Genomic DNA, 27,374 nt, shown 5'->3' with positions numbered 1-27,374 from the left:
GTACGGGTCATGGAGCCACGCGCGGGGGGCGCCACGGACCCTAAGGGGAGCAGAGGAGGTACGGGGCGCGGGGTGGGAGGGTAGTGGGCGCGTCCCTGCCAGCCCTCGCCCCGCCTGTCTGCTTCTCACCTTTTCCTTCTGACAGGTGGTAAACAAAGCAGCCCTGGCGCCCTAGCGGCTGCGGGCGGCGGCGGTGGAGGGCAGGGGCCCAGCGACCCGGGCTGGGCTCGAGGCGCCCTACCCGCACCCGCGCTGTGGGACGGCGCACCAGACCCGGGGGTCTCTCCGGAGTCTCCGGGGAGGTGTGCCGGAGGGGTCTGCCCGGGGTCACTGGGGAGACACCTGGGCACTCGGGATCTTTGGTGAATTGTGGGGGCTTAGGCTGGGGGCTCTGGGGATATGTGGGCCAGCAGGACTGCGTAGGATAACTGGAGGGGAATCGGGGGTGCCTGGGCCACAGGGGGCAGACCGTGTTCTGTTGGGACATCTGGGGGAATCGGGATACTTCTCGATGTTCGGGGAAGAGTCTGGAAACTGGAGTTATAGGGGAGCAGTGAGAGACCTTCAGAGTTATTCACAGGGTGTTCGGAGGTGTCCAGGAATATTGGGGTTAAATAGCTGTCCAGGGATATCGTGGGTGCAGTTTTGGGTCCACGGGCATACCCGCGATGGTCGGGGGTCGCGGGAGATGAGAGGGGCAGTCGGTGACTTTCAGAACTATCGAGGGAGTGGTCTCGGGTCTCCGGGATCTTGAGGGGCATTCTAGGTCTTCGAACGTGGGGGGGGCTGTAGGGGGTCGCTGAGACTCAGGGTGGGCCCTGATCTGTTTTTTTCACTCGCGCAGGCCGTGTCCTTCCCCCGCCCGCGGGCCCCAGAGCCCGGCAGCTCCTGGCGCGGCTGGACGCGCGCCCCCTGGCGGCCCGAGCTGCAGCCGACGTGGCGGCGCTGGTACGCCGGGCCGGCGCCACATTGCGCCTGCGCCCCAAGGATGGTGCGTGATGGGGCGGGGCCTCCAGGGGGCGTGGTCGGAGTGTAGCGGGGTTCTGGGGGGGCGGGCCCAGGAGTGTTAGTTACTCCCCTGGGTGGGGCCAATGGGTGTGAGTTAGGAGGCCTCGGCGGTGATTCGAGGGTGCTGGGGTTAGCCTAGACTGTTCCTCTAGGAGTTGACACAGAGAGGGTTACTGCAGTAGGTGAACGTTGCAAGATTAGTTGTGAGTGCGGAGCTTGATCTTTACTTTTGTCAGCGGGGTTTCGAGTGGCCTTTCTGAGGAGGCGGGGCCTGGAGAGGGTTGGGGGCGGGCATTTGGCTAAGGGGCGGGCCTGGAATGTTAGTCAAGAAGGTGGAGTCTATAAGCGCACTGGGGTAGCGGCTCGAAAGGTCAGGAAAAGGTTGAAATTTTTAGGCTGATTGGAGGGCGGGGCCTGGAATCTTCAGCAGCGGAATCCTGGAGTAGCACCCTGCCGGGTGAGCCTAAGGGTTTAATATAAGGGGCGGGATCTGCGTGTTATTAGAGGGAGGTAGGAAGGTGTTTAGGATTATTCAAATAGCTGGTCCCAGGGTTATTAGCTAAGAAGGCGGGATCAGGATGGTCATTCTGGTGGCCAGAGCCTGAATGGTTACTTGAGGGGCACTGCCTAAGTAGTAAATGGTGAGTGAGGCCCGGATGAGTTCAACGAGATGAGGCTAGAATGTTTATATAGGGGGAATGGCCTATGCTGTTTCATTGGAGGGTCATTAACGGTTTTCTTAGCCTCTTTCATCCTTCAGCCCTTCAGTGTTGGAATGTAAGGACAATAACATCATGGATAGTCACTTGTCCCAACATCCCCTGGCCTCCCAGCCAGAGTTCTTAGCATGGCAAATGAAGTCGGTTTTTAAAACCTTGTGTACTTTTGGGAAGCTTGAACAGTCCATCCTGCCAAGACTTCCTTAATGAATCTTGGGTTCCTGGATGTGGAGAGAGGGTGGTAGAGAAGGATGGGTGCTGCAGGAGAGCAATGGACAGGGCCAGCTGAGAATCCAGCACAAGCCTTGAGTCAATATTGGATGTCTCTCCATTTATTTGGTCGTCTTTAATTTCTTTCAACATTGTTTTGTAGTTTCCAGAGTACAGTTTTTACGCCTCTTTTGTTAAATTTGTTCCAAAGTATTTTATTGTTTCGAGGCTGCTGTAAATGGAATTATTTTCTTAATTTCTTTTTTTTTTTTTTTTTGTTTTGCGGTACGCGGGCCTCTCACTGTTGTGGCCTCTCCCGTTGCGGAGCACAGTCTCCGGACATGCAGGCTCAGCGGCCATGGCTCACGGGCCCAGCTGCTCCGCGGCATGTGGGATCCTCCCGGACCGGGGCACAAACCCGTGTCCCCTGAATCGGCAGGCGGACTCTCAACCACTGCGCCACCAGGGAAGCCCCTTAATTTCATTTTTGTCTATAGAAATACAGTTGATTTTTGTATATTGATCTTCTATCCTGTAACCTTGCCAAACTTATTAGTTCTAATTGTTTTTTTAGTGGATTCCTTAACATTAGTTTGCAAATAGAGATGGTTTTACATCTTCCTTTAGTTAAAAAGAAAAAAGTAGCCCAAAATGGAGTGACTTGTGCTAAGCCCCACTGATACTTAATAACTAACCTAACTGTAGTTTCAGGCTATCCTACATTTGAATTTTAAGCCAATCAGTCTGTGATTTTTCCTGGTCTGCACTAGTGAGGTAATCTGCCTAAAACACTCTCCCTTGTCTTCCCCCTAAGTGAGGGTGACCTTGCCAGAAATAATTCACTCTTTTAACTTCCTTGTCCTTCCTTTCTTAACACTTTCCAATCTGGACGCCTTTTATTTCTTTTTCTTCCCTACTTTTCCCGGCTAGATCTTCAAGTACAATATTGAATAGAAGTAGCAAGAGCAGACATTGTTTTTTTCCAGATCGTGGGTGCAGAGTATACAGACTGTCACTATTAAATAGGATCTTAGCTATTTTCTGGACCCACTGTTTCTGATAAGAAGCCTGCTTGTAATCTTATTGGGGTTACCTTGTATAATAGATGATCAGTCATTTTTCTCTTTGTTCTTTCAAGTTTTCTCTTGGGGTTTTAATATTTTTGATTATGATGTGCCTAGGTATCTATCTCTTTGTATTTTATCCTGCTTGGAGTCGGTTAAGCTTCTTGGACATGTAGATTAAAGTTTTTTTCTTGAAATTTAGAATGTTTTTAGCTGTAACTTCCTTGGATTTTTTCTCTGCTCCTCTCCATGTCTCTACTTCTTCTGCTACCCCCGTTACACATATGTTGGTGCACCTAATGGTGTCCCATATTTGTCTGATGCTCTGTTCATTTTTTCTTGATTCCTTTTACTGTCTGTTCTGCAAATTGCATAATCTGTATTGCCCTCTCTCCTAGTTCACTGCTTCTTTCTTCTGCTAGCCCATATCTACTTTTAGCCCCTCTGGTTAATTTTTCATTTTGGTTATTGTACTGTGGATGAAAAACTAATCAGTCAATCTAAGAAAGAAATTGAAATTTTTATTCAAGCCAAATTTGAGGATTATAACCCAGGAAGAGCATCTCAGAAAGCTCTGAGAACTGCTCTACCCCTTAGAAGTCAAGGCACAGTTATATGTTTTTTGAGAAAGAGGGCTGTACATCAAATGGTGTATTATTGATGGTTTACATAATCCATATCTAAGCATCATCATGGTAGGTCATGTTACAAGATCAAGAAGGAATATTATCTTTTAAGGAGTTGTCTTGTTGATGCTGAAACCTGCACACCTGGTCTGATTAGATTAGAACACAATCGCACCTCATATGGGATTCAAACCAAGCCAAAACTCAGATTCAGACTTGAACCCATGGGCTAGGACTCAAACCCACTGTCTTTTAATTAAAGTCACTCACCTCGTGTCAAGACTTACTGAAGCTCAGGTTCTTTATGTCTCAGCACAGAAGGAATTCAGCAAGAGTCAAAGCAATAGGCAAGAAGTAGACTTATTAATATAGGACTCTTGTGAGGGATACAAGTGGGCAGGCAAGGGGGCTCTGCCCCAAGAAGGAAAGTAGGTTTATTTAGGGAGATACATACACAGTCCATAGACTCCATACACACTCCACATAGAGTGTGGTCCCAAAACATGGGGTGGTTAGTTTTAATGGGCTTGGTAATTTCATAGGCTAACAACTGGGAGGATTATTCCAACTCTTTGGGGAAGGAGTGGAATTTTCCAGGAATTGGGCCACCGCTTACTTTTTGCCCTTTCTTAGTCAGCCTCAGAACTGTGATGGTGCCTGTGGGTGTGTCATTTAGCATGCTAATATATTACAATGAGCATATAATGAGGCTCAAGGTCTACTGGAAGTCAAATCTTCTGCCATCTCCAGCCTAATTGGTTCTACTTTTTGTCCTATCCACAATGGCTATATCATTCTTTTTTTTTTTTTTTTTTGGTTGTGTTGGGTCTTTGTTGCTGCGTGCGGGCTTTCTCTACTTGAGTCAAGTGGGGGCTACTCTTCACTGCGGTGCATGCGGGCTTCTCTAGTTGTGGAGCATGGGCTCTAGGCATGTGGGCCACAGTAGTCGCAACACGCAGGCTCAGTAGTTGTGGCTCGCAGGCTCTAGAGTGCAGCCTCAGCAGCTGTGGCACCCAGGCCTAAGTTGCTCCACGGCATGTGAGATCTTCCCAGACCAGGGATTGAACCAGTGTCCCCAGCATTGACAGGGGGATTCCCAACCACTGCGCCACCAGGGAAATCCCTGTTGTTCTTTTAAAGTTTGTGCCCTGCCCACTTCCCTCCTGTTTCAATGCTAGAAGAATGCTGCTCTTTATGGCAGAGCAGGTATTCCTGCTGATGGGAGAGGTTTGGTCAATGCATAACGCAGATACACAATGCACAGTGCAGGGAGAGAGGAGGCCAAAGGACAGAGAAGAATTTTTATGTTTAAATTTTTCTTGTCTTGCCATGAAATATAAATTTTATTTCACAGTACTTTTCAGCTCCTGGAATTCCACTTGGTCCTTTTGTAACTTTACTTCTTTATTGATGACCTCTATTTTTGAGATACTCTTATCATACTTTCCCTTACGTCTATTTTTTTTAATTTAATTTTATTTATTTTTTTAAACAGCAGGTCTTTATTAGTCATCAATTTTATACACATCAGTATATACATGTCAATCCCAATCACCCAATTCATCACACCACCACCAGTTTCCCCCCTTGGTGTCCATACGTTTGTTCTCTACATCTGTGTCTCAATTTCTGCCCTGCAAACCAGTTCATCTGTACCATTTTTCTACGTTCTACATACATCCATTAATATACGATATTTGTTTTGCTCTTTCTGACTTACCTCACTCTGTATGACAGTCTCTAGATCCATCCACATCTTGACAAATGACCCAATTTTGCTCCTTTTTATGGCTGAGTAATATTCCATTGTATATATATACCACTTCTTCTTTATCCATTCATCTGTCAATGGGCATTTAGGTTGCTTCCATGACCTGGCTATTGTAAATAATGCTGCAATGAACATTGGGGTGCATGTGTTTTTTTGAATTATGGTTTTCTCTGGGTATAGGCCCAGTAGTGGGATTGCTGGGTCATATAGTAATTCTACTTTTAGTTTCTTAAGGAACCTCCATACTGTTCTCCATAGTGGCTGTATCAATTTACATTCCCAACAACAGTGCAAGAGGGTTCCCTTTTCTCCACACCCTCTCCAGCATTTGTTGTTTGTAGATTTTCTGATGATGCCCATTCTAACTGGTGTGAGGTGATACCTCATTGTAGTTCTGATTTGCATTTCTCTAATAATTAGTGATGTTGAGCAGCTTTTCATGTGCTTCTTGGCCATCTGTATGTCTTTGGATAAACGTGTATTTAGGTCTTCTGCCCATTTTTGAATTGGGTTGTTTGTTTCTTTAATATTGAGTTGCATGAGCTGTTTATATATTTTGGAGATTAATCCTTTGTCTGATGATGCATTTGCAAATATTTTCTCCCATTCTGAGGGTTGTCTTTTCATCTTGTTTATGATTTCCTTTGCTGTGCAAAAGCTTTTAAGTTTCATTACGTCCCATTTGTTTATTTTTGTTTTTATTTCCATTACTCTAGGAGGTGGATCAAAAAAGATCTTGCTGTGATTTATGTCAAAGACTGTTCTTCCTATGTTATCCTCTAAGAGTTTTATAGTGTCCAGTCTTACATTTAGGTCTTGAATCCATTTTGAGTTTTTTTTTTGTGTATGGTGTTAAGGAGTGTTCTACTTTCATTCTTTTACATGTAGCTGTCCAGTTTTCCCAGCACCACTTATTGAAGAGACTGTCTTTTCTCCACTGTATATCCTTGCCTCCTTTGTCATAGATTACTTGAGCATAGGTGCGAGGATTTATCTCTGGGCTTTCTATCTTCTTCCCTTGATCTATGTTTCTGTTTTTGTGCCAGTACCATATTGTCTTGATTACTGTAGCTTTGTAGTATAGTCTGAAGTCAGGGAGTCTGATTCCTCCAGCTCCGTTTTTTTTCACTCAAGACTGCTTTGGCTATTCAGGGTCTTTTGTGTCTCCATACAAATTTTAAGATTTTTTGTTCTAGTTCCATAAAAAATGCCATTGGCAGCTTGATAGAGATTGCATTGAATCTGTAGATTGCTTTGAGTAATATAGTCATTTTCACAATATTGATTCTTCCAATCCAAGTACATGGTATATCTCTCCATCTGTTTGTATCATCTTTAATTTCTTGCATCAGTGTCTTATACTTTTCTGCATACAGGTCTTTTGTCTCCCTAGGTAGGTTTATTCCTAGGCAATTTATTATTTTTGTTGCAATGGTAAATGAGAGTGTTTCCTTAATTTCTGTTTCAGATTGTTCATCATTAGTGTATAGGAATGCAAGAGATTTCTGTGCATTAATTTTGTATCCTGCAACTTTACCAAATTCATTGATTAGCTCTAGTAGTTTTCTGGTGGCATTTTTAGGATTCTCTATGTATAGCATCATGTCATCTGCAAACAGTGACAGTTTTACTTCTTCTTTTCCAATTTGTATGCCTTTTATTTCCTTTTCTTCTCTGACTGCCGTGGCTAGGATTTCCAAAACTATGTTGAAAAATAGTGGTGAGAGTGGACATCTTTGTCTTGTTCCTGATCGTAGAGGAAATGCTTTCAGTTTTTCACCATTGAGAATGATGTTTGCTGTGAGTTTGTCGTATATGGCCTTTATTATGTTGAGGTAGGTTCCCTCTATGCCCACTTTCTGGAGAGTTTTTCTCATAAATGGGTGTTGAATTTTGTCAAAAGCTTTTTCTGCATCTATTGAGATGATCATATGGTTTTATTCTTCAATTTGTTAATATGGTGTATCACACTGATTGATTTGTGTATATTGAAGAATCCTTGGATCCCTGGGATAAATCCCACTTGATCATGGTGTACGATCCTTTTAATGTGTTGTTGGATTCTGTTTACTAGTATTTTGTTGAGGAATTTTGCATGTATATTCATCAGTGATATTGTTCTGTAATTTTCTTTTTTTGTAGTATCTTTGTCTGGTTTTGGTATCAGGGTGATGGTGGCCTTATAGAATGAGTTTGGGAGTGTTCCTCCCTCTCCAATTTTTTGGAAGAGTTTGAGAAGGATGGGTGTTAGATCTTCTTTAGATGTTTGATACAATTCACCTGTGAAGCCATCTGGTCCTGGACTTATGTTTGTTGGAACATTTTTAATCACAGTTTCAATTTAATTATTTGTGATTGGTCTGTTCATATTTTCTATTTCTTCCTGTTTCAGACTTGGAAGGTTATACCTTTCTAAGAATTTGTCAATTTCTTCCAGGTTGTCCATTTTATTGGCATAGAGTTGCTTGTAGTAGTCTCTTAGGATGCTTTGTATTTCTGCGGTGTCTTTTGTAACTTCCCCTTTTTCATTTCTAATTTTATTGATTTGAGTCCTCTCCCTCTTTTTCTTGATGAGTCTCGCTAATGGTTTATCAATTTAGTTTATCTTCTCAAAGAACCAACTTTTATTTTTATTGATCTCTTCTACTGTTTTCTTGTGTTCTATTTCATTTATTTCTGCTCTGATCTTTATGATTTCTTTCCTTCTGCTAACTTTGGGTTTTGTTTGTTCTTCTTTCTCCAGTTCCTTTAGGTGTAAGGTTAGATTGTTTACTTGAGATTTTTCTTGTTTCTTGAGGTAGGCTTGTATAGCTATAAACTTCCCTCTTAGAACTGCTTTTGCTGTGTCCCATAGGTTTTGGATCGTCGTGTTTTCATTGTCATTTGTCTCTAGGTATTTTTTGATTTCCTCTTTGATTTCTTCAGCGATCTCTTGGTTATTTAGTAACATATTGTTTAACCTCCATGTGTTTGTGTTTTTTACATTTTTTCCCCTGTAATTCATTTCTAATCTCATAGGGTTGTGGTCAGAAAAGATGCTTGATATGATTTCGATTTTCTTAAATTTACTGAGGCTTGATTTGTGACCCAAGTTGTGATCTATCCTGGAGAATGTTCTGTGTGCACTTGAGAAGAAAATTTAATCTGCTGTTTTTAGATAGAATGTCCTAAAAATATCAATTAAATCTATCTGGTCTATTGTGTCATTTAAAGCTTCTGTTTCCTTATTTATTTTCATTTTGGATGAACTGTCTATTGGTGTAAGTGAGGTGTTAAAATCTCTCACTATTAAAAAAAAAATCTCTCACTATTATTTTGTTACTGTCAATTTCCTCTTTTATAGCTGTTAGCAGTTGCCTTATGTATTGAGGTGCTCCTATGTTGGGTGCATATATATTTATAATTGTTATATCTTCTTCTTGGATTGATCCCTTGATCATTATGTAGTGTCCTTCCTTGTCTCTTTATTTTAAAGTCTATTTTATCTGATGTGAGTATTGCTACTCCAGCTTTCTTTTGATTTCCATTTGTATGGAATATCTTTTTCCATCCCCTCACTTTCAGTCTGTAAGTGTCCCTAGGTCTGAAGTGGGTCTCTTGTAGACAGCACATAGATGGGTCTTGTTATTGTATCCATTCAGCAAGCCTCTGTCTTTTGGTTGGAGCATTTAATCCATTCACGTTTAAGGTAATTATCGATATGTATGTTCCTATTACCATTTTCTTAATTGTTCTGGGTTTCTTTTTGTAGGTCCTTTTCTTCTCTTGTGTTTCCCACTTAGAGAAGTTCCTTTAGCATTTGTTGTAGGGCTGGTTTGGTGGTGCTGAATTCTGTTAGCTTTTGCTTGTCTGTAAAGCTTTTGATGTCTCCATCGAATCTGAATGAGATCCTTTCCAGGTAGAGTAATATTGGTTGTAGGTTCTTCCCTTTCATCACTTTAAGTACATCCTGCCACTCCCTTCTGGCTTGTAGAGTTTCTGCTGAGAAATCAGCTGTTAACCTTATGGGAGTTCCCTTGTATATTATTTGTCATTTTTCCCTTGCTGCTTTCAATAATTTTTCTTTGTCTTTAATTTTTGCCAGTTTGATTACTATGTGTCTCAGCGTGTTTGTCTTTGGGTTTATCCTGTATGGGACCCTCTGTGCTTCCTGGACTTGGGAAGGAAGATGGTCCTAGGCCGTCTTCATTTCTTTTCATTCTTTTTTCTTTATTCTGTTCCACAGCAGTGAATTCCAGCATTCTGTTTTCCAGGTCACTTACCCGTTCTTCTGCCTCAATTATTCTGCTATTGATTCCTTCTAGTGTAGTTTTCATTTCAGTTATTGTATTGTTCATCTCTGTTTGTTTGTTCTTTAATTCTTCTATGTCTTTGTTAAACATTTCTTGCCTTTTCTCCATCTTTGCCTCCGTTCTTTTTCCGAGGTCCTGGATCATCTTCACTATCATTATTCTGAATTCTTTTTCTGGAAGGTTGCGTATCTCCACTTTATTTACTCGTTTTTCTGGGGTTTTATCTTGTTCCTTCATCTGGTACATAGCCCTCTCCCTTTTCATCTTGTATATTTTTCTGTGAATGTGTTTTTTATTCCACAGGCTGTAGGGGTGTAGTCTTCTTGCTTCTGCTGTCTGCCCTCTGGTGAATGAGGCTATCTCAGAGGCTCGTGCAAGTTTCCTGATGGGAGGGACTGGTGGTGGGTAGAGCTGACTGTTGCTCTGGTAGGCAGAGCTCAGTAAAACTTTAATCCACTGACTGCTGATGGGTGGGGCTGAGTTCCCTCCCTGTTGGTTGTTTGGCCTGAGGCAACCCAACACTGAAGCCCCCCTGGGCTCCTTGGTGGGGCCAATGGCAGACTCTGGGAGGGCTCACCCCAAGGAGTACTTCCCAGAACTTCTGCTGCCAGTGTCCCCGTACCCACACTGAGCCACAGCCACCTCCCGCCTCTGCAGGAGACCCTCCAACACTAGCAGGTAGGTCTGGTTCAGTCTCCCCTGGGGTCACTGCTCCTTCCCCTGGATCCCGATGCGTACACTACTTTTTGTGTGCCCTCCAAGGGTGGAGTCTCTTTTTCCCCCAGTCCTGTCCTGCAATCAAATCCCACTAGCCTTCAAAGTCTGATTCTCTAGGAATTTCTCCTCCCGTTGCCAGACCCCCAGGTTGGCAACCTGACGTGGGGCTCAGAACCTTCACTCCAGTGGGTGGACTTCTGTGGTATAAGTGTTCTCCAGTCTGTGAGTCACCTACCCAGCAGTTATGGGATTTGATTTTACTGTGATTGCGCCCCTCCTACTGTCTCATTTTGGCTTCTCCTTTGTCTTTGGATGTGGGTTGTCTTTTCTGGTGAGTTCCAGTGTCTTCCTGTCGATGATTGTTCAGCAGCTAGTTGTGATTCTGGTGTTCTCGCCAGAGGAAGTGAGAGAACGTCCTTCTACTCCGCCATCTTGGTTCAGTTCTGGAGGTCAGAGTTCCTAAATTCGAGGTGTTGTTAGGGCTACATTCCTCCCGGAGGCTCTAGGGGAGAATCAGTTTCCTTGCTTTTTCTGGTTTCTAGTGGCCACCTATATCCCTTGGTTTGTGGCCCCTTTTTCTATCTTCAAAGCCAGAAGCATAGCGTCTTCCAATCTCTTTATATTTGCTCCTGTCATCACATCACTTTTTCCTCTCTTACGTCTTTATACATGATTTCTTACTTCTTTAAACAAATTTAATAGCTGTTTTTGAAACCGTACACCTCAAACTGGAACTCAAGTCCAGCTGAAACCCAGATTGGGACTTAAACCCACTGTCTTTTAATTGAAATCACACACCTGGTCTCAGGACTTAATGAAGCTCTAGTTCTTTATGTCTCATCACAGAAAGAATTCAGTGAGAGACAAAGTGATAGGTAAAAAGTGGATTTATTTAGAGAGATACACATTCCATAGACAGAATGCACTCTGTCTCAAAAGGTGAGAGTGGTCCTGGGAGAAATACACTCCACAGACAGAGTGTGGACCAGCTCAGAAGGCGAGAGGCCCTGAAATATGCGGTATTTAGTTTTTATGGGCTGGGTAATTTTGTAGACTAATGAGTGGGAAGATTATTCCAACTATTTTGGAGAAGGGGCAAGGATTTCCAGGATTTGGCTACCACCTACTTTTTGGCCTTCTATGTTTAGCCTCAGAACTGTCATGGTGCCTATGGGTGTGTCATTTAGCCTATGCTAATATATTAAAATGAGCATATAATGAGGCTCCAGGTCTCTTGGAAGTTGAATCTTCTGCCATCTTGGACCTAGTTGGTTCTAACCAGTTTATGTCTTATCCTCAACTGGTGTGTCATTCTTTTAAAGATTGTACCCTGCCCCCTTCCTTCCTGTTTCTCTTTGAAGTCTTTATCTGTTAGGTCCTACATTTGGGCCCTCTAACAGTTTCTGTTTCCTGTTCTGCCTGCTCCTGCCATGTATGGGTCACATTTTCTTGTTTCTCTGTATATTTCACTGAACATTTTAGATAATATATTATAGCAGCTCTAGATATTGATCTGCCCATTTTTGTTTTCATTTGCTTGTTTACTTGTTTAGTGACTTGACTGGACTAATTTAGTCATATCTATTTCCACCTGATGTCCTTCTTCAAAGGGTTCAGGCTTGGGCATGAGCACAGTCACCCTGGAATGACCTTGCTTTTATCCAGGCTCTCTTTGTTTCTTTCCCTGATCTCCTGGTTTAATTTCTGGCTGGTCTGCCTGTATTGATACCATACCTAGCTTAACCGGTACTAATTTTTTACAGTACCTTGGTGCATAATTTTTTCCAGTTAACCAATTAAAGTCTTATTCAATTAAACTCAGGCCCCCTTTTCAATTAAAATATGGGGTGGTCTTTTTTTTTTAATATATATTTATTTATTTATGGCTCTGTTGGGTCTTTGTTTCTGTGCGAGGGCTTTCTCTAGTTGCGGCAAGCGGGGGCCACTCTTCATCGTGGAGCGCGGGCCTCTCACTATCGCGGCCTCTCTTGTTGTGGAGCACAGGCTCCAGACGCGCAGGCTCGGTAGTTGTGGCTCACGAGCCTAGTTGCTCCGCGGCATGTGGGATCTTCCCAGACCAGGGCTCGAACCCGTGTCCCCTGCATTGGCAGGCAGATTCTCAACCACTGCGCCACCAGGGAAGCCCGGGGTGGTCTTTTTTTTAATCTTTTTTTTAAATTGAAGAATAGTTGATTTACAGTGTTTCAGGTATAAGTATGGTGTAGTCTTTGAGAGCAGTCTTTGTGGCTTGCTCTGACCCTAGAAGGATTCTTCTTAGCTGTTTCTCTGTTTTGCTTGTTGCTATCTTGGAGATACCAGCCACCTCTTAATTGCTCATAAAGCCCTTATTCTTTAACTTCTTGACTTTCTGTCCAAGTAAATCAGTCCCCTTAAGGAGAGCTATTAAACTCTCTGTTCTTTTTACTCCCCCTCAAGAGCTGGGAGTGGATCAGAAGCCCACTTCTCTTGGAGTGACTGACACTCGATCTTCTATGAGCAGGGTGCTGGGGAGGTTATATCCCTTGGTATTATCTGCTTGTCTTTCCCAGTGTGGAACCCCCACTCTAACAGTAAGCTGTGGAGTGGGCACTTGGGGCCCAGTATGCTTGGTCTGCCACACTGGGGTAAAGCTTCCACCCTAAGAATGGGGTCTGGGTGGTAGAAGAGAGCCCCAGACCTATTAGTCATGCGTTCCCAGAATAGAGCTTCTGTAACATGGGGCTGGAGGAGATAAGACAAGCTGATAGCCTACCCCTCATGAGGAGAAACCACTGCCGTAGACTGGGAACTGGAGGGAGAGAGAGCCCCATGTTCTTGGCCACACTGTCCTGGAGTAGAGCTTCTTTTTGTCACACTGCGCTGGGGTTCAAGGAGGGAGCAAGTCATGGATCAAGTGCCAGACTCTTGGTGTTCTTACAGTGATTTATTGGAGTTTCTTGAACAAATGTTTCGCCATTTCCTGTATGCCCTTACGCAATTCCCAGAGACTTTAAAGTGTTGTTTTAAAAAATAATTTTCAGTAGTTAGGGTTGCTTTGTTGAGGACAAGTTCTACCAAGCTCCTAGTGCTACTATTCTGGAAGTGCTTCTCTATTTTTTAAAAAAGTGAAATATACCTAATAGAGAAGAACATGCATACAACATACATGAACAGTTTGACAAATTGTAAAATCAGTACAGTACCTGTGTGACTCTCACCAGGTTAAATAAGAGAATGTTATTAATTTCCCAGAAATTCCCTACATATTCCTCAAATTGCTTTCTCCATTTAACAAAATATTGTAGCTATTGTTCCTTGTCAAGCCATGAAGAATTTTTAAACCTTTTTAGTAAAAGTATGACATACATTCACTCATTAGCATACAGAACATCCTGCCCCAATTTTCCATTCTTTCCTTCAGATCTAGTCTTAGAAATGGAGTCACTGGGTCAGGAAAGGCATATATATTATTATACTGCCCCTGATAAATGTTGAATCAATTTGTGCCCTTATCAGCTGTGTATGAACGTGCCCATTTTCTTCCATCTTTAGTAACTCTGGGCATCATCCATAGTACTTACTATTTTGTGATCTTGGCCAACTCAGTTACCCTCTCTGTGCTGCAGTTCTCTTATATGTAAAATGGATTTTTAAAATAGTTCCTACATCACAGAATCCTTTGGAGGACTAAATGAGTGCTTAGTTGGGCAATTGGCATAGAGAACTTACCACAGAAGTATTTTTCATTTTTACTTTTGGTCTTTACCAATGAGTTAAATGAAGAACAACATTTTATTATTTATTTATTTGCATTGCTTTGAGTATTAGTGAGGTTGAGAATCTTTACATGTGCTTCATGGCTATTTGTATTTCCCATTTCGTGAACCACCTAGTTATGTCCACTGCCCATTTTTCAGTTGGGGGTTGCTTGCCTTTTACAGTTATTGAACTACAGGAGTTCTTTGTGTATTGAGTACATTGTCCCTATACCTTTGATATACATTACTTTTTAATTTTTATTTCTTTATTTAAATTTTTGGCCACACTGCCTGGCATGCTGGATTTCCCCGACCAGGGACCGAACCCACGCCCCCTGCAATGGAAGCCAGAGTCTTAACCATTGGAGTACCAGGGAAGTCCCTATATTACTTTTTTTTTTTTAATTTATTTTAGCTGCATTGGGTCTTCGTTGTTGCACGTGGGCTTTCTCTAGTTATGGCGAGTGGGGCCTATTCTTCGTTGCGGTATGTGAGCTTCTCACTGCGGTGGCTTCTCTTGTTGTGGAGCACGGGCTCTAGGCGCACGGGCTTCAGTAGTTGTGGCACGTGGGCTCAGTAGTTGTGGCTCGCGTGCTCTAGAGCACAGCCTCAGTAGTTGTGGTGCACGGGCTTAGTTGCTCCGCGGCATGTGGGATCTTCCCAGACCAAGGCTCAAACCCGTGTCCCCTGCACTGGCAGGCAGATTCTTAACCACTGTGCCACCAGGAAAGTCCCCCTACATTACTTTTTTAAAACACGAATTTTGTCACGTCACATAACCTTCTCATGACTCTCTCATCACATGCAGCAGAAAGTCCTAAGCCTTGAATTCCTCACTACCCATGACCAAGCCACTGCACATCGCTCCAGATTCACTTCCTGCCATCTTTTAGAAAGCTTTTTAAATCTTCAGCCCCTCTTAGAAGTGGTATCATGTACAACTAATCCCTTTCTGTCTTCTCAGCCACCCCTTCCCACAGCCCTGTTTGTCTGCAGCCATAACCACACTGGTAACCATGGGTTTTTCCCATAATCCCATATGAGTACCTTGAAGGAAGGGCATGTAACAGAGTAGGTGCTCAATTAATGTTTATTCAATGAACAAAAGAATAAATGGTTGAATTTGCAAAACTTTCATATTCTTCCTTCATTGTATGGCAAGCAAATACTTTTCTCAATGCTTGTATAGAAAAAATTTCCTGATTTTGTTTTCAGAATGAAGGAAAGATAGGAAAAAAAGTGTCTTTTCTCCCATTACATTTTCACCACAAAGTTTTGCATCAGGACTTGGCATGAGCTCTGTGGCACATGTCAGGAGTGAGTCAGAGACCAGTGTGAACCAACCCAGAAGGCAAGACCCTCAGGGACCTCTGGCCCTAGCCTGTGTAAGCCTGTATTGTGCACACTATCTCAGGTGGCTGCTTCAGGAAATGGATATCACTTCAACCATGGACAGTTCACCTCCCGGGCAATGTTCATATCATTAGTAATAAGATATAATATTGTGAACCCTCTGATATGATGTGATGAGAAGGGCACATTACCTTTGTGTCATTCTTGCCAGGAACCCATAACCTCAGCCTAATTGTAAGAACTCATCAGAGAAGCCCAAACTGAGGGACATTCTACAAAATAACTGAACTGTACTTTTCAAAAATGTTAAGGTCATGAAAGACAAGGAAAGAACAGGAATTTTCACAGATTGGAGGAGACTTAAAAAGGCATTACCGGGGCTTCCCTGGTGGCGCAGTGGTTAAGAGTCGTACTGCCAATGCAGGGGACACGGGTTTGATCCCTGGCCCGGGAAGATCCCACATGCTGCAGAGCAACTAAGCCCGTGTGCCACAACTACTGAGCCTGCGCTCCAGAGCCCACGAGCCACAACTACTGAGCCTGCGTGCCACAACTACTGAAGCCCACACACCAAGAGCCCGTGCTCCACAACGAGAGAAGCCTGCGCACCTCAACGAAGAGTAGCCCCCGCTCGCCACAACCAGAGAAAAGCCCGTGCGTAGCAACAAAGACCCAAAGCAGCCAAAAATAAATAAAATAAAATAAAATAAAAATTTTTAAAAAGGCATTAGCATTATATGCAAAGTATGATCCCAGATTGAATCCTGGAACAGAAAATTATCATTTAGTTAATTGTATTGCATCAATGTTAATTTCCTGATTATGATAATTATACTATTGTTATATAAAATGTTTAGGGGGGATCTAGATATACAGGGACTCTCTGTACTATTTTTTCAACATTTCTTTTAGTCTAAAAGTATTTCAAAATAAAAATTTAAAGTTTTTTTTGTTGTTGTATATTTTGAAAACCAAAATGGCTTCTCCCTTGAGATACCAGGGCCCATCCCAGGATGCCCAGGGCTTGTAAGCCTCAAAACATGGCCACAAAATTGATTGAATATTGGGCTTCCTGTTTTCAAGAGCAACCTCTGACCCACCATACTATTCTACTTTCCAAACATTGTGACTATGTCCCCATTTCATTTAATTATATATATAGTTTCACATTTAAAGGCTCTAGTATATTCATTCCACCCAAACCATGTGCTATAATTCATTTAGCCCATCCCCTTTTGTTGTTCATTTAAGTGGTCTTCAAGCTTTTGTTACAATAAATAATACTCTGATGAATCTCATATAAAAATAGTTTTGCACATCTTGGATGATTTCCTTGGGATGAATTTTTAGCAGATTTGTAGTATTCTTCCTTGTGACTATTTGTTTAAGTATCACTCTTCTACTTCACAAACTCTAAAGGTCCTACTCAGAGGCGTCTGTCTCATTAATCTTCTGAGGGCTTAGGACCTGGCTCTCACAACATATTTAAAGTTGGTAGAAACTATTTTTTTTTAAATCTGTTTTGAGTGTCACTGTTCCCCACTAGACTTGGGGCCTCTAGAGAGGAGGCCAGACTATTTTATTAATACAGTTGACCCTTGAACAATGTAGGCATTAGGGGCACTGACCCAGCGCAGTCTAAAATCCCTATATAACTTTTTTTTTTTTGGCTGTGTTGGGTCTTCGTTGGTGTGCACAGGCTTTCTCTAGTTGCGGCCAGTGGGGGCTACTCTTCATTGCAGTGCGTGTGCTTTTCATTACGGTGGCTTCTCTTGTTGCAGGGCACTGGCTCTAGGCACGCAGGCTTCAGTAGTTGTGGCACGTGGGCTCTGTAGTTGTGGCTCGCGGGCTCTAGAGTGCAGGCTCAATAGTTGCGGCGCTTGGGCTTAGTTGCTCCGCGGCATGTGGGGTCTTCACGGACCAGGGCTCGAACCCGTGTCCCCTGCATTGGCAGGTGGATTCTTTTTTTTTTTGAATTTTATTTTTTTATACATCAGGTTCTTATTACCCATTTTATACATATTAGTGTATATATGTCGTTCCCAATCTCCCAATTCATCACAACACACACACCCCCAGGTGGATTCTTAACCACTAGGCCACCAGGGAAGTCCCTAAAATCCCCGTATAATTTTACAGTCTGCTCTCCATGTTCTGCATCCTCGTATTCAACCAATCTTGCATCATGTAGTACTGTAGTAGGTTGTTTAGTGAAAAATATCCACGTATAAGTGGACCCTCGCAGTTCAAACCCGTGTTATCTAAAGGTCAACTGTATTTGAATCTAGAGTTTGTCCACTATTAAATCTGTCATCTTGTAGGTACCACTTACATGTCTATTATTTATTATTGTACACAACTGGCACTCACAGATTTTTTTCTCTTTTTTTTTAATAAATCTATTTAATTTTATTTATTTATTTTTGGCTGCGTTGGGTCTTTGTTGCTGCACGCGGGCTTTTCTCTGGTTGTTGCAAGCGGGGAGCGGGGGTGGCTACTCTTCGTTGTGGTAAGTGGGCTTCTCATTGTGGTGGCTTCTCTTGTTGGGAGCATGGGCTCTAGGTGAGTGGGCTCAGTAGTTGTGTCTCGCGGGCTGTAGAGCGCAAGCTCAGTAGCTGTGGTGCACAGGCTTAGTTGCTCCGCGGCATGTGGAATCTTCGCGGACCAGGGCTCGAACCCGTGTCTCTTGCGTTGGCAGGCGGATTCTTAACCACTGCCCCACTAGGAAAGCCCAGAATTTTTTTTTAATGATTTATTTTACCTACATTTCCCACACCAGTAGGGCACAGTAACGTGCACACAGTAGGCGACCAATAAACGCCTACACGAAGGAGTGACGACTTAGCAAGAAGGAAGCCACCTTCTACCACGCCTACCTTCCCCAAGAACTACATTTCCCTGTACGCCACGCGCTCTTGTGAAGTAAAAAGAGCGGCAATTACTTCCTACTGCCCCTATCCGCCTTCGCCTGGCGGTGCCACAGTGTTTCCTGGGAAAGGTAGTTGTAGCGCCGGTGGTCAAGCCCCAGCACAGCGAGCGCAAACTAAACTTCCCAGCGAGCAGCGCGCCGGCCTGGGACGAGGGGAAGATGGCGGACGCCAAGGATGGTGTTTTGTGGCCTGCGGGAGCCTCCAGTGCCCCAATTTCATTCACCTTCAGTCGCACGTCCGCCCGGAGATGGCTGGCGGGAGACGCGGCTCCGGAGAAGGATTTCTTGAAGACCGAGAAACGGAGGGAGCTGCAGAGGTGAAGCGCTGGGTGTTTCATCCCTTGGAAAGCAGTGCGATGGGTGTCTGCGGGAGGGTGGAATCTTGAGTTGATTTTCTTGGTGACAGTGGCCTGGGAAGTCTGAAGCACAGCCGGAGAAGATCCGTGGAGGTCAGAAGGCGGGAGTTAGTGGGGGAGGTGGGGAAATTGGACCTGTTGGCCGAGGGGATTGAGAGGAGAGGATGTATTCCTGAGAGGGTGTGTCTTTAGGACTTGGGGACCCCGAGGAGAGTGCGTTCTGAAAGAAGGAAAGGAGGGGAGAATGACAGGACTCCTAGTGTCCCAGGTGAAGCGTTGGGGCTTCTCCCATACGGGGAGCAGGATGGAGTGGCAGATTCAGGTTGGGGGAGGCTATCGTCAGCTTAATTAGGAAAGGAAAGTCTGAGGGAGGGACTTCCAGAAGAGAATCAACCATCTAGGAGGCTGGTGTGGAGCCCGGAGCTGGGGAGAGTCTGGGCTGAAGATGGTGATTTTTAGGTCATAGTGGAAACCACAGAAGTGGGTCTTGAGATGAACAGAGGGTCCAGAACTGAGGACTGATTCTTCGAAGGCACTGACATTTAAGAGTTGGGGGTGGGGGAGAGAATCCAAAGAAAGCACCACCAGAGGTATAACAGGAGAGCCAGACAGGAGAAGGGAGGGTGTAGTCAATGGGGCTGGGGGTGTGTTTGGCTCTTGTGTTTCTTCTGAATGAAGGGTTGTGGCTCAGAACTCACTGATTGTGCTACTCTCCCAACTTCACTCCTCTGTGTCCACATCAGTGTGCAGCCCTCAGAAGCCCCCAAGGAACTTGTCATCCCTTTGATCCAGCATGGCCATCTCAGGCAGCCACCGACCCAGGCCCCTGGGCCATCCACACATACTGAGGTCTTGGTGGATGGGATGCTGTCCCAGGCTGTGAAGGAGCTCATTGAGGGTGAGTGCTCCCTCCTTTGCCTTGCCCTAGTGAAGGAAGAAGGGGAGGAAAATGGAAGGATAGGGTGGAACCTCATTGCTCCCTCCCATTCTTCTTTAGAATCCACGAAGTCTCTGGAGGAGAGAGAGAATGCGGGTGTCGACCCCACGCTCGCTATCCCCATGATCCAGAAAGGATGCACCCCCAACGGGAAAGGGGCAGACAGCGAACCCCGGGCTGAGACAGTGAGCTGGCCCCTGGCCTCCCTCCTTCTCCAGTCTCTCACTGCCCTGTTTGCTCGGACTTGTGTCCCTGCACACAGCAGGCAAAGTCTGTGTGTGTACTAAAGGCCTGCTGCCTCGCCCTGCCTCCTTCCATCCTTTTTGGAAGCATTAACAAATGAATCCAGATATTGAGGTGTGAAAAGATACTTGGATTCTGGGATTATCTGAAGGAGCTGAGCAAAGGGAACAGGAAATATAAAGATCCTGAGGGTAGACTCTGCCTGGAGTGTTTGAGGAACATCAGGGAGACCAACGTAGCTGGAGTGGAATGAGTGACAGGGAAGAGTAGTAGGTTAGGTCAGAAGTGGGCCATGGTGAGGACTTTGGCTTTTACTCTGAGTGAGGTGAGAGCCATGGGAGGGCTCTGAGCAGAGAAGGGACAAGACTTATGATTTGACAGGCTCTCTCTTGCTGCTACAAGCAGAACAGACTAGTAAGCAGAGGTGGAGGCAAGGAGAGCAGCAGTCCAGGCTAGAGGTGATGGAGACTCAGATCAGAGTGGTAGGAGTGAGGCCGGGAAGACAGGTAGGGCTTAGTGAGAGGGAAGAGGAGGATGAGTGCTCCTAATGGCAGCAACCACCCAGACAGTGGCGTGGTGGCAGAAAATCAGTGTGGTGTGTGTCCATCAGTGACAATCTGTGGTGTGTCTAGAGCGAATATAAAGAATTGAGGGAGTGATGATGGGAGGTGATAACAGGAGAGGTGAGGGGTGTGTCCACAGAAGTAACCAAGTCTGTCTTTCATACCCATGGACCCTACTTTTCACCTCTTCGTTCACAATTTTTTGGCAATGCTTGTTTGGGTCCTAGTTCTCCTATAGCCCCAAACCAGAGAGACTCTTTCGACTGAACGGTTCTCATCAGCCTTCAGGCATCCTCTGGTATCTTTCATCTTAAAAAGACCTTCACTTCACTCTCCATCCTGTTCCAGCTTTGGCCTCCTTTCTCTAATTTTCCCTCTTCTCAGAGCCTTCTGCATCTCAGTTGATCACAGTTCCATCCATCCTTCCTCTCCAAAATACAACCAGAATCTGACCACTTCTCACCATCACCACTACCACTTCTCTGGTCTGAGCCACCAGCATTTCTCATCTGGACTATTGCAGTAACTTCCTCACTGGTCCCCTTGTGGCTGCCACCCTATCGTGGCTCCTGCCCAGCTCTCCTGATTAATCCCTTACCACCCCTCTTTGCCTCCACATCTGTTTCAGTCAGATTGACTTTTATAATGCTCTCCACACATAGCAGATCTTGTCCTGCCTCAGGGCCTTTGCTCTTACTGTTCTCTCTGGAGGACTCTTATCTTCAGGGTTCCCTCTGTCTCTCTTCTGGTCTCTGCTCAAATATGAACTCAGTGACACTCCTTTCTTCAGCCCTCTGCATTCCCTTAACCTGCTTTATTTTTCTTCATATGACTTATCACTACCTGGCATATCATGTTTTATGAATTTTATTTATTCTGTCTCCACAACTAGAATGTAAGCCACACAAAGGGCAGGAGTTTTTGTCTATTTTGTTCACTGTTTTATCCCCAGCACCTAGAACGGTAGCTGGCACAGAATAGGTGCTTTATAAAGATTTGTCCAAGGACTGAACATGGAGGAATAAAGTGAGGGATGGCAAGAGGAAATAAAAATTCACCCTTGAGCTGACGGGAAAAGAAGTCTCGAAGGTCACCCAGTGGGTGATAGCAAGTACACTTCAGAGGGCCCACTGTAAGCCAAGCCTGACCGTCCTTCCTCTGCCTAAACCCATAGGTGCCGGAGGAGGCTGATTATGAGGCAGTCCCTGTAGAGGCCTATGGGCTGGCCATGCTGCGGGGCATGGGCTGGAAACCTGGCGAGGGCATCGGCCGTACCTTCAATCAGTGAGTTTCTAGGGTAGGGGCAGGGGACAGCAGACGGGCCAGGGAACAGACCCCCATGGTTACCGCCCACCTAGAACCATCCAGGCAGGGAGAGGGCACATTACCACCCTACGTATTTCAGTAGCCCCTTCCACTACTCTTTAAGCCTCCTATTTGCCCTTTGAAACTCCATTAAGAGATCCTATTCTGTAAAGATTGCCTCTCTGGGCATCAGCTTCCTCATCTGAAAAATGGGGATAATAACAGTACTGACTTCCCAGGGCTGTTGTGAGAGTTAAGTGAAATGATACACATAAAGCACTTACAGTAGGCCCTGGCCCCAGATAAGCATAGGCTAAACACTTGCTGTTATCATGATCATACAGATTACAATCCGTTCTCCACAGTTCCAAACTCTAAAGAATTCTGAAAACCAAACTTTTTTTTTTCCATAAACTATTTGGCAGCCAAAGGTGAACTGAATTGACACTGAGCTTTTTACAATCTGTTTCTCTTGCTTGGTATGAATAGTCATGGTTTCCCCTGTAGAAAAATTAGTATATTTTGTTATTGGGATCTGCCTCATATCCCACTGTAAATACTGTGTCATAGATGTTATACACTGTAGGTTATTAGGTTGAACCAAATAAAATTGCCATTTCTGCAGGTCAGAAATAGTCCCTAATATGAGATTGGGAAGGATACTCTCAAATATATTGATAGGTTGGGATTTGGGTGGTGGTTGGGGGTAGGGGTGGGGACCGGAGCGCTGAAGACTGATGCATCCCCCCAACAAGCCCATATTCTGTGTTCCCTGCAGAGTGGTGAAGCCCCGGGTCAACTCACTGAGGCCCAAGGGGTTAGGGCTGGGCGCCAACCTGACTGAGTTCCAGGCCCTGGCCCCCACCAGCCCCCACCACCTGCTGAGGCCAGATGAGGAGCAAGAGAAGGATAAGGAAGACCAGCCTCAAGGACTGGTGCCTGGAGGAGCTGTGATGGTTCTTTCTGGCCCTCACCGAGGCCTCTATGGGAAGGTAAGGAACCAAGATGTGCCTGGAGCCCAAGACAGGCAGCAGGGAAAATTGACATGAGGGTCAGAGGGAGGCAGAATTGGGTTTGGGGTATAAAGGCTGGAAGTCCTTGTCTTTCAGGACTGCCTGGCCTGCCGCTTCATTCAGTAACTCAGGACTGCTTGCTGGGCCTTTCTGAGCCTCAGTTTTCAACTAAAAGGGAGAGAATGCCATATGCCACAAGTCCCTGAGGATTACATAAAGTGTATCCAAGCCCCACAGTCTGCCGGGAGAGGCACAGGGGTCAGGCCTATTAGAAGTAAGGGTGGACAGCGTGGTCCTAGGAACGTGGGTCAGGTCCACTCACTTCTTCCCCCCCAACACTTTAGGTGGAAGGCCTCGACCCTGACAATGCTCGGGCCATGGTCCGTCTGGCTGTGGGGAGCCGCGTGGTGACTGTTAGTGAGTACTGCCTGCGGCCTGTCTCCCAGCAGGAGTTTGACAAGAACTCCTTGGATCTGAGTGAGTGAGCCTCTTAACCTAGCTGGGGGAGTTGGAGAAGTATTCCTGGGGTGGGGGTTAAATCTGCAGAGGGGCAGGACAGTGGTCTGCCTGGCAAGAGTGACTTCTGGTCACAGTTAAGAGGTGAGAATGAACATAGTGGTTTATTCAGTTTGATTGAAGAGAGGTTGATCTAGTACCCTTGGGTCTTTAGCCTCTTTCTGAGGAAGAAGGAACAAGTGTGGAAACCAGTTCCTACCCTTGGGATGTCTTTGTCTCTTTGGGGTGGTGAACCTCTCTTTTGCTAGGGACTGACAGCAGCTAGGACTAGGGCATGATGGGGAGGAAGGCATTCTAGGCACGTCAGTAGGATGGATCCGTTTGGCACATAGGAGATGGGAGCTGACAGCCCTCCAGGAGTCCCTAACCCACCCTAGGCAGCTGACTCAGGTAAGCACTGACAGGACAGGCTAGGGTGGTTGAGCAAGGCTTCCTGAAGGAGGCTGAGACAGTTGAAAGGAAGGGGAGAGCATTCTAATAGCCCAGACAAAGGCTTGATGGTGAGACGGGCACTTTGGCAGTTGGGAGGTGGCCTGAGGCTGAGGTGTAGCCTGGAAGGGAAGAGAGGGAGACATTGAGGTTGTTTCCTGGTTCTCCCCACATCCCCTTGAACAGGCCAGGTGAGCAAAACTTCCCCAAGGCAACAGAATGGAACAGCCTCATCATGGAAGGCCCTTCAGGATCAGGACCTCCACGTCCGGCAGGAGGACTCAGCGAGGAAGCGGAAACACCATCCAGACCGGTGGGACCCTGAGCATCTCAGAGGGAGGTAGGGGTCAGGGCTGTGGGGAGGCTCCAGCAGTCAGAGAAGGCTTCTAGGGCAAGGCACGTGCCTAGAAGGAATTAGGAATGGCATTATGAGTGGGTTTTAAGACATCGGCAAAGGTGGGATGACCAGAATGTGCCTCTGATAAAGAACTAAGCCTGGTGTTGGCCCCGCTCCACAGACAGGATGAGCCTGCAGCCAAGAGTGAGAAAGCAGCTCCCAGGAGTCAGCACTGGCTGCACAGGGACCTGCGTGTGCGGTTTGTGGACAAGCTGCACAAGGGTGGCCAGTATTACAACACCAAGGTGGGAGCCCTGCACCTGGGTCCGCTTCCTCCCCAGGGACTGGGCCCACTTAGCTCTCTAACATTCTCATATCCCCTGGCCCTTTCCCCAGATGACAATCGAAGATGTCCTGAGCCCAGATACCTGTGTGTGTCGGACAGATGAAGGCCAGGTCCTGGAAGGTGAGTCTGAGGGATGGCCATTGGGTTGTTGGCCCTCTTGGCCCAAGAGGGCTGTCTTGGGCCAAGAGCCTGGCCAAAGGCAGGAGGTTGGACAGAGTTAGGTTTTTTGCAAGGCCCAGCATCCTCTAACAGATCATTAGACGCTTCCATGATGGTGAATATCTGAGCCCCACTTTCCTCTTCTGCAAAATTAGCATGGAGATAACCTATTTCTCCCTCTTATAACTGGTGCCTTGTAGGGATGTGTGTAAGCTCCCCGTGCAGGGCAGGGCATACAACGTGCCCACAATAAATGGTATCTGTTATCACCCCCACCCATCATCATCATACATAAATGCTCCCTTTATTACAACTATTGCCAGGAACTGCTCCTTAGGTTTCCTCCTCTGTGAAATGGATGTGGGGGCCTCGCATCTGTCAACAGGCACAGAGTGGCACCAGAGAATCCAGGAAAGGCCCTTCTGACAGGACCCTGACTGGGCTGACCCTTGCTGCGGGTCTCACTCCCCTCTCCTTGTCCACAGGCCTGAGGGAAGACATGCTGGAGACCCTGGTCCCTAAGGTCCAGGGCAACCGGGTGATGGTGGTGCTGGGGCCATGGGCTGGAAGGGTGAGTCCAAGACCTGGGAATGGGCGCGGGAGCACTCCGGGAGTGTCCCTGAGTCTGGGTTGGCCTTGCTGACTCCACCCGCCCCTACTCTAGGTGGGCCGTCTGCTGGACCGGGACAGAGAGCAGAGCCGGGCTCTTGTGCAGCTGCAGAGAGAGAATCGGGTGGTGGAGCTTCACTATGATGCCGTCTGCCAGTACATGGGCCCCAGCGACTCGGAGGACTGACCTGTGGACACACTCCCATCCCCCAGGTTGTTACCAATCCCGTACAGTGTGAAAAGCCTGCCTTCACGAAGGTGGGGGGGTCATGGTTCCGCCCTCCACTTGCAGTGCAGCCCTGGGACAGGATGGACCAGAAGGGAGGCTAGAATCAAACCCAGTATTTACCAGAACTTAGTATATAATAAAAACCAGTTCTGGGCTTTCCTGGTGGCGCAGTGGTTGAGAGTCCGCCTGCTGATGCAGGGGACATGGGTTCGTGCCCCGGTCCGGGAAGATCCCACATGCCACGGAGCGGCTGGGCCCGTGAGCCATGGCCGCTGAGCCTGCGCGTCCGGAGCCTGTGCTCGGCAACGGGAGAGGCCACAACAGTGAGAGGCCCGCGTACCACAGAAAACAAAAACAAAAACGAGATCATAAATGGTGTACTGAGCTGTGAGTGGAGATGGGAGCTGCGCTGATTGAGGTGGGAACCAGTCCTTTTTTCAGCCCCACCGCCCAGCTTGGGCTGCTCACCAAGTGGAAGGATCCATCCGCTCCCGAGCTCACTATCGGAGTCCAGAAGCTCTGAACACTGTTCCCGAGCAGAGACTAGGGATTCTGGAACACCACATCTCTGGACAACTTTCTGAGCAAGAATCTAGCAGGCTCTGCTTTTACTTTTGGTCCAGAGCAGATGCCCAGAGGATATGACAGGAGTCAAGTGGAAGGGAGGCTTCTCCCCACCAATGGGACGTGTTAGCACTACTTTCCAGAGGAGTCAGTTAATCTCGGGGCCCCCGTTTTAGTCCCAAAACTTTGAAGGTGAAAAAATTTTGTCTATCTCGGGTAGAATTTCTCTGGTTGCTCCAGGTAACGGGGTTCTCAAAAAGGTTATCCTTTTTCCATTAAAGGGTTCCAGAGAATCCTTTTTCCTGTTTAATGGCCTAAGATACAAAATCAACACGGGAAGAAAAAAAAATCAGGGGAAGTCAGAACTTTAGGCACAAGTGTTTCTAAATCATCCCCAGTCACTAAGTCATTGATGTAATTAATGGTATTTGAGTTAGATCTAGGCTTCTGGTAGAAACTCCTGAACACAGCACAGCTGTGGAGAATTTAAACACTTCCCCCTCAAGCAGGATAATAAAGGTGAGCTTCTGTCCTTGCCAAGCAGAGACAGACTACCCTTTTGAGCCAAAATGAGCAGGAATAGAAAGACAGTGAGTTGGCCAGATCAGTGTGCCTAGTAAGGCAAGGGATGATTAGAAAACCTTCCAGTATAGTAACCCCAATATGAGGGACACTTACACAGACCGATTTACTTTTTTTTTAATCGTCCCTGCTTAATTCCAGAACTCTGTTTTCAAGATTAGCCAAACAGGGTTGTTGAGACAGATACCAGAGAACAAACCCCAACCCCCAGTTGCTCGTTCTCGAGTCATCATCGTGATTGCACACGCTGCCCTGGAATTCCAGGCTGAGTTGTATTTTTAATCTTGGGAAGGGTTAGGGGACTTCCCTGATGGTCCAGTGGATAGGACTCCACGCTCCCAGTGTAGGGGGCCCGCGTTGGATCCATGGTCGGGGAACTAGATCCCACATGAGTGCTGCAACTCAGAGGCCCGCATGCTACAACTAAAAGATCCCACGTGGGGCTTCCCTGGTGGTGCAGTGGTTAAGAATCCGCTTGCCAATGCAGGGGACACGGGTTCAAGCCCTGCTCCAGGAAGATCCCACATGCCGCGGAGCAACTAAGCCCGTGCGCCACAACTACTGAGCCTGCGCTCTAGAGCCCGCGAGCCACAACTACTGAAGCCCGCACGCCTAGAGTCCGTGCTCTGCAACAAGAGAAGCCACCCAATGAGAAGCCCACACACCGCAACGAAGAGTAGCCCCCGCTCACTGCAACTGGAGAAAAGCCCGCGCGCAGCAACTAAGACCTAACGTGGCCAAAAATAAAAATAAATAACTT

The 27,374-nt window shown here is 46.1% G+C and overlaps 1 protein-coding gene across 7 annotated transcripts; it reads left to right on the top strand.

Moving 5' to 3' along the window:
• On the top strand, positions 1-27,374 carry GPKOW (G-patch domain and KOW motifs). 7 transcript variants are annotated; one of them, XM_032620495.1, is made up of 13 exons: positions 1,331-1,465; positions 18,277-18,743; positions 19,526-19,680; positions 19,780-19,904; positions 21,700-21,809; positions 22,609-22,822; positions 23,188-23,320; positions 23,975-24,101; positions 24,307-24,430; positions 24,522-24,591; positions 25,116-25,201; positions 25,295-25,452; positions 27,102-27,374. In XM_032620495.1, exons 2-12 carry the CDS (start codon positions 18,586-18,588, stop codon positions 25,424-25,426), a joined length of 1,434 nt encoding a protein of 477 aa, XP_032476386.1. In that variant the 5' UTR covers positions 1,331-1,465; positions 18,277-18,585; the 3' UTR covers positions 25,427-25,452; positions 27,102-27,374. The 7 variants fall into 7 exon arrangements, with proteins under 7 accessions (XP_032476381.1, XP_032476386.1, XP_032476384.1 ...); XM_032620491.1 differs by having other exon boundaries at positions 1,347-1,465; positions 23,975-24,128; XM_032620492.1 differs by lacking the exon at positions 27,102-27,374 and adding an exon at positions 25,667-25,677 and having other exon boundaries at positions 1,347-1,465; positions 23,975-24,128.

The sequence above is a fragment of the Phocoena sinus genome, chromosome X (assembly GCF_008692025.1).
Source record: "Phocoena sinus isolate mPhoSin1 chromosome X, mPhoSin1.pri, whole genome shotgun sequence".
NCBI classification, from domain to species: Eukaryota; Metazoa; Chordata; class Mammalia; order Artiodactyla; family Phocoenidae; genus Phocoena; species Phocoena sinus.
This window is presented reverse-complemented; position numbering and strand designations above follow the sequence as displayed.

Excerpts from the sequence above, each read along its gene's own strand:
- GPKOW (XM_032620491.1), top strand. The coding sequence starts at position 18,586 with ATGGCGGACGCCAAGGATGGTGTTTTGTGGCCTGCGGGAGCCTCCAGT. Across the intron at positions 19,681-19,779 it reads TGTGAAGGAGCTCATTGAGG|AATCCACGAAGTCTCTGGAG; the intron begins GTGAGTGCTCCC and ends ATTCTTCTTTAG. Across the intron at positions 24,592-25,115 it reads TGAAGGCCAGGTCCTGGAAG|GCCTGAGGGAAGACATGCTG; the intron begins GTGAGTCTGAGG and ends CCTTGTCCACAG.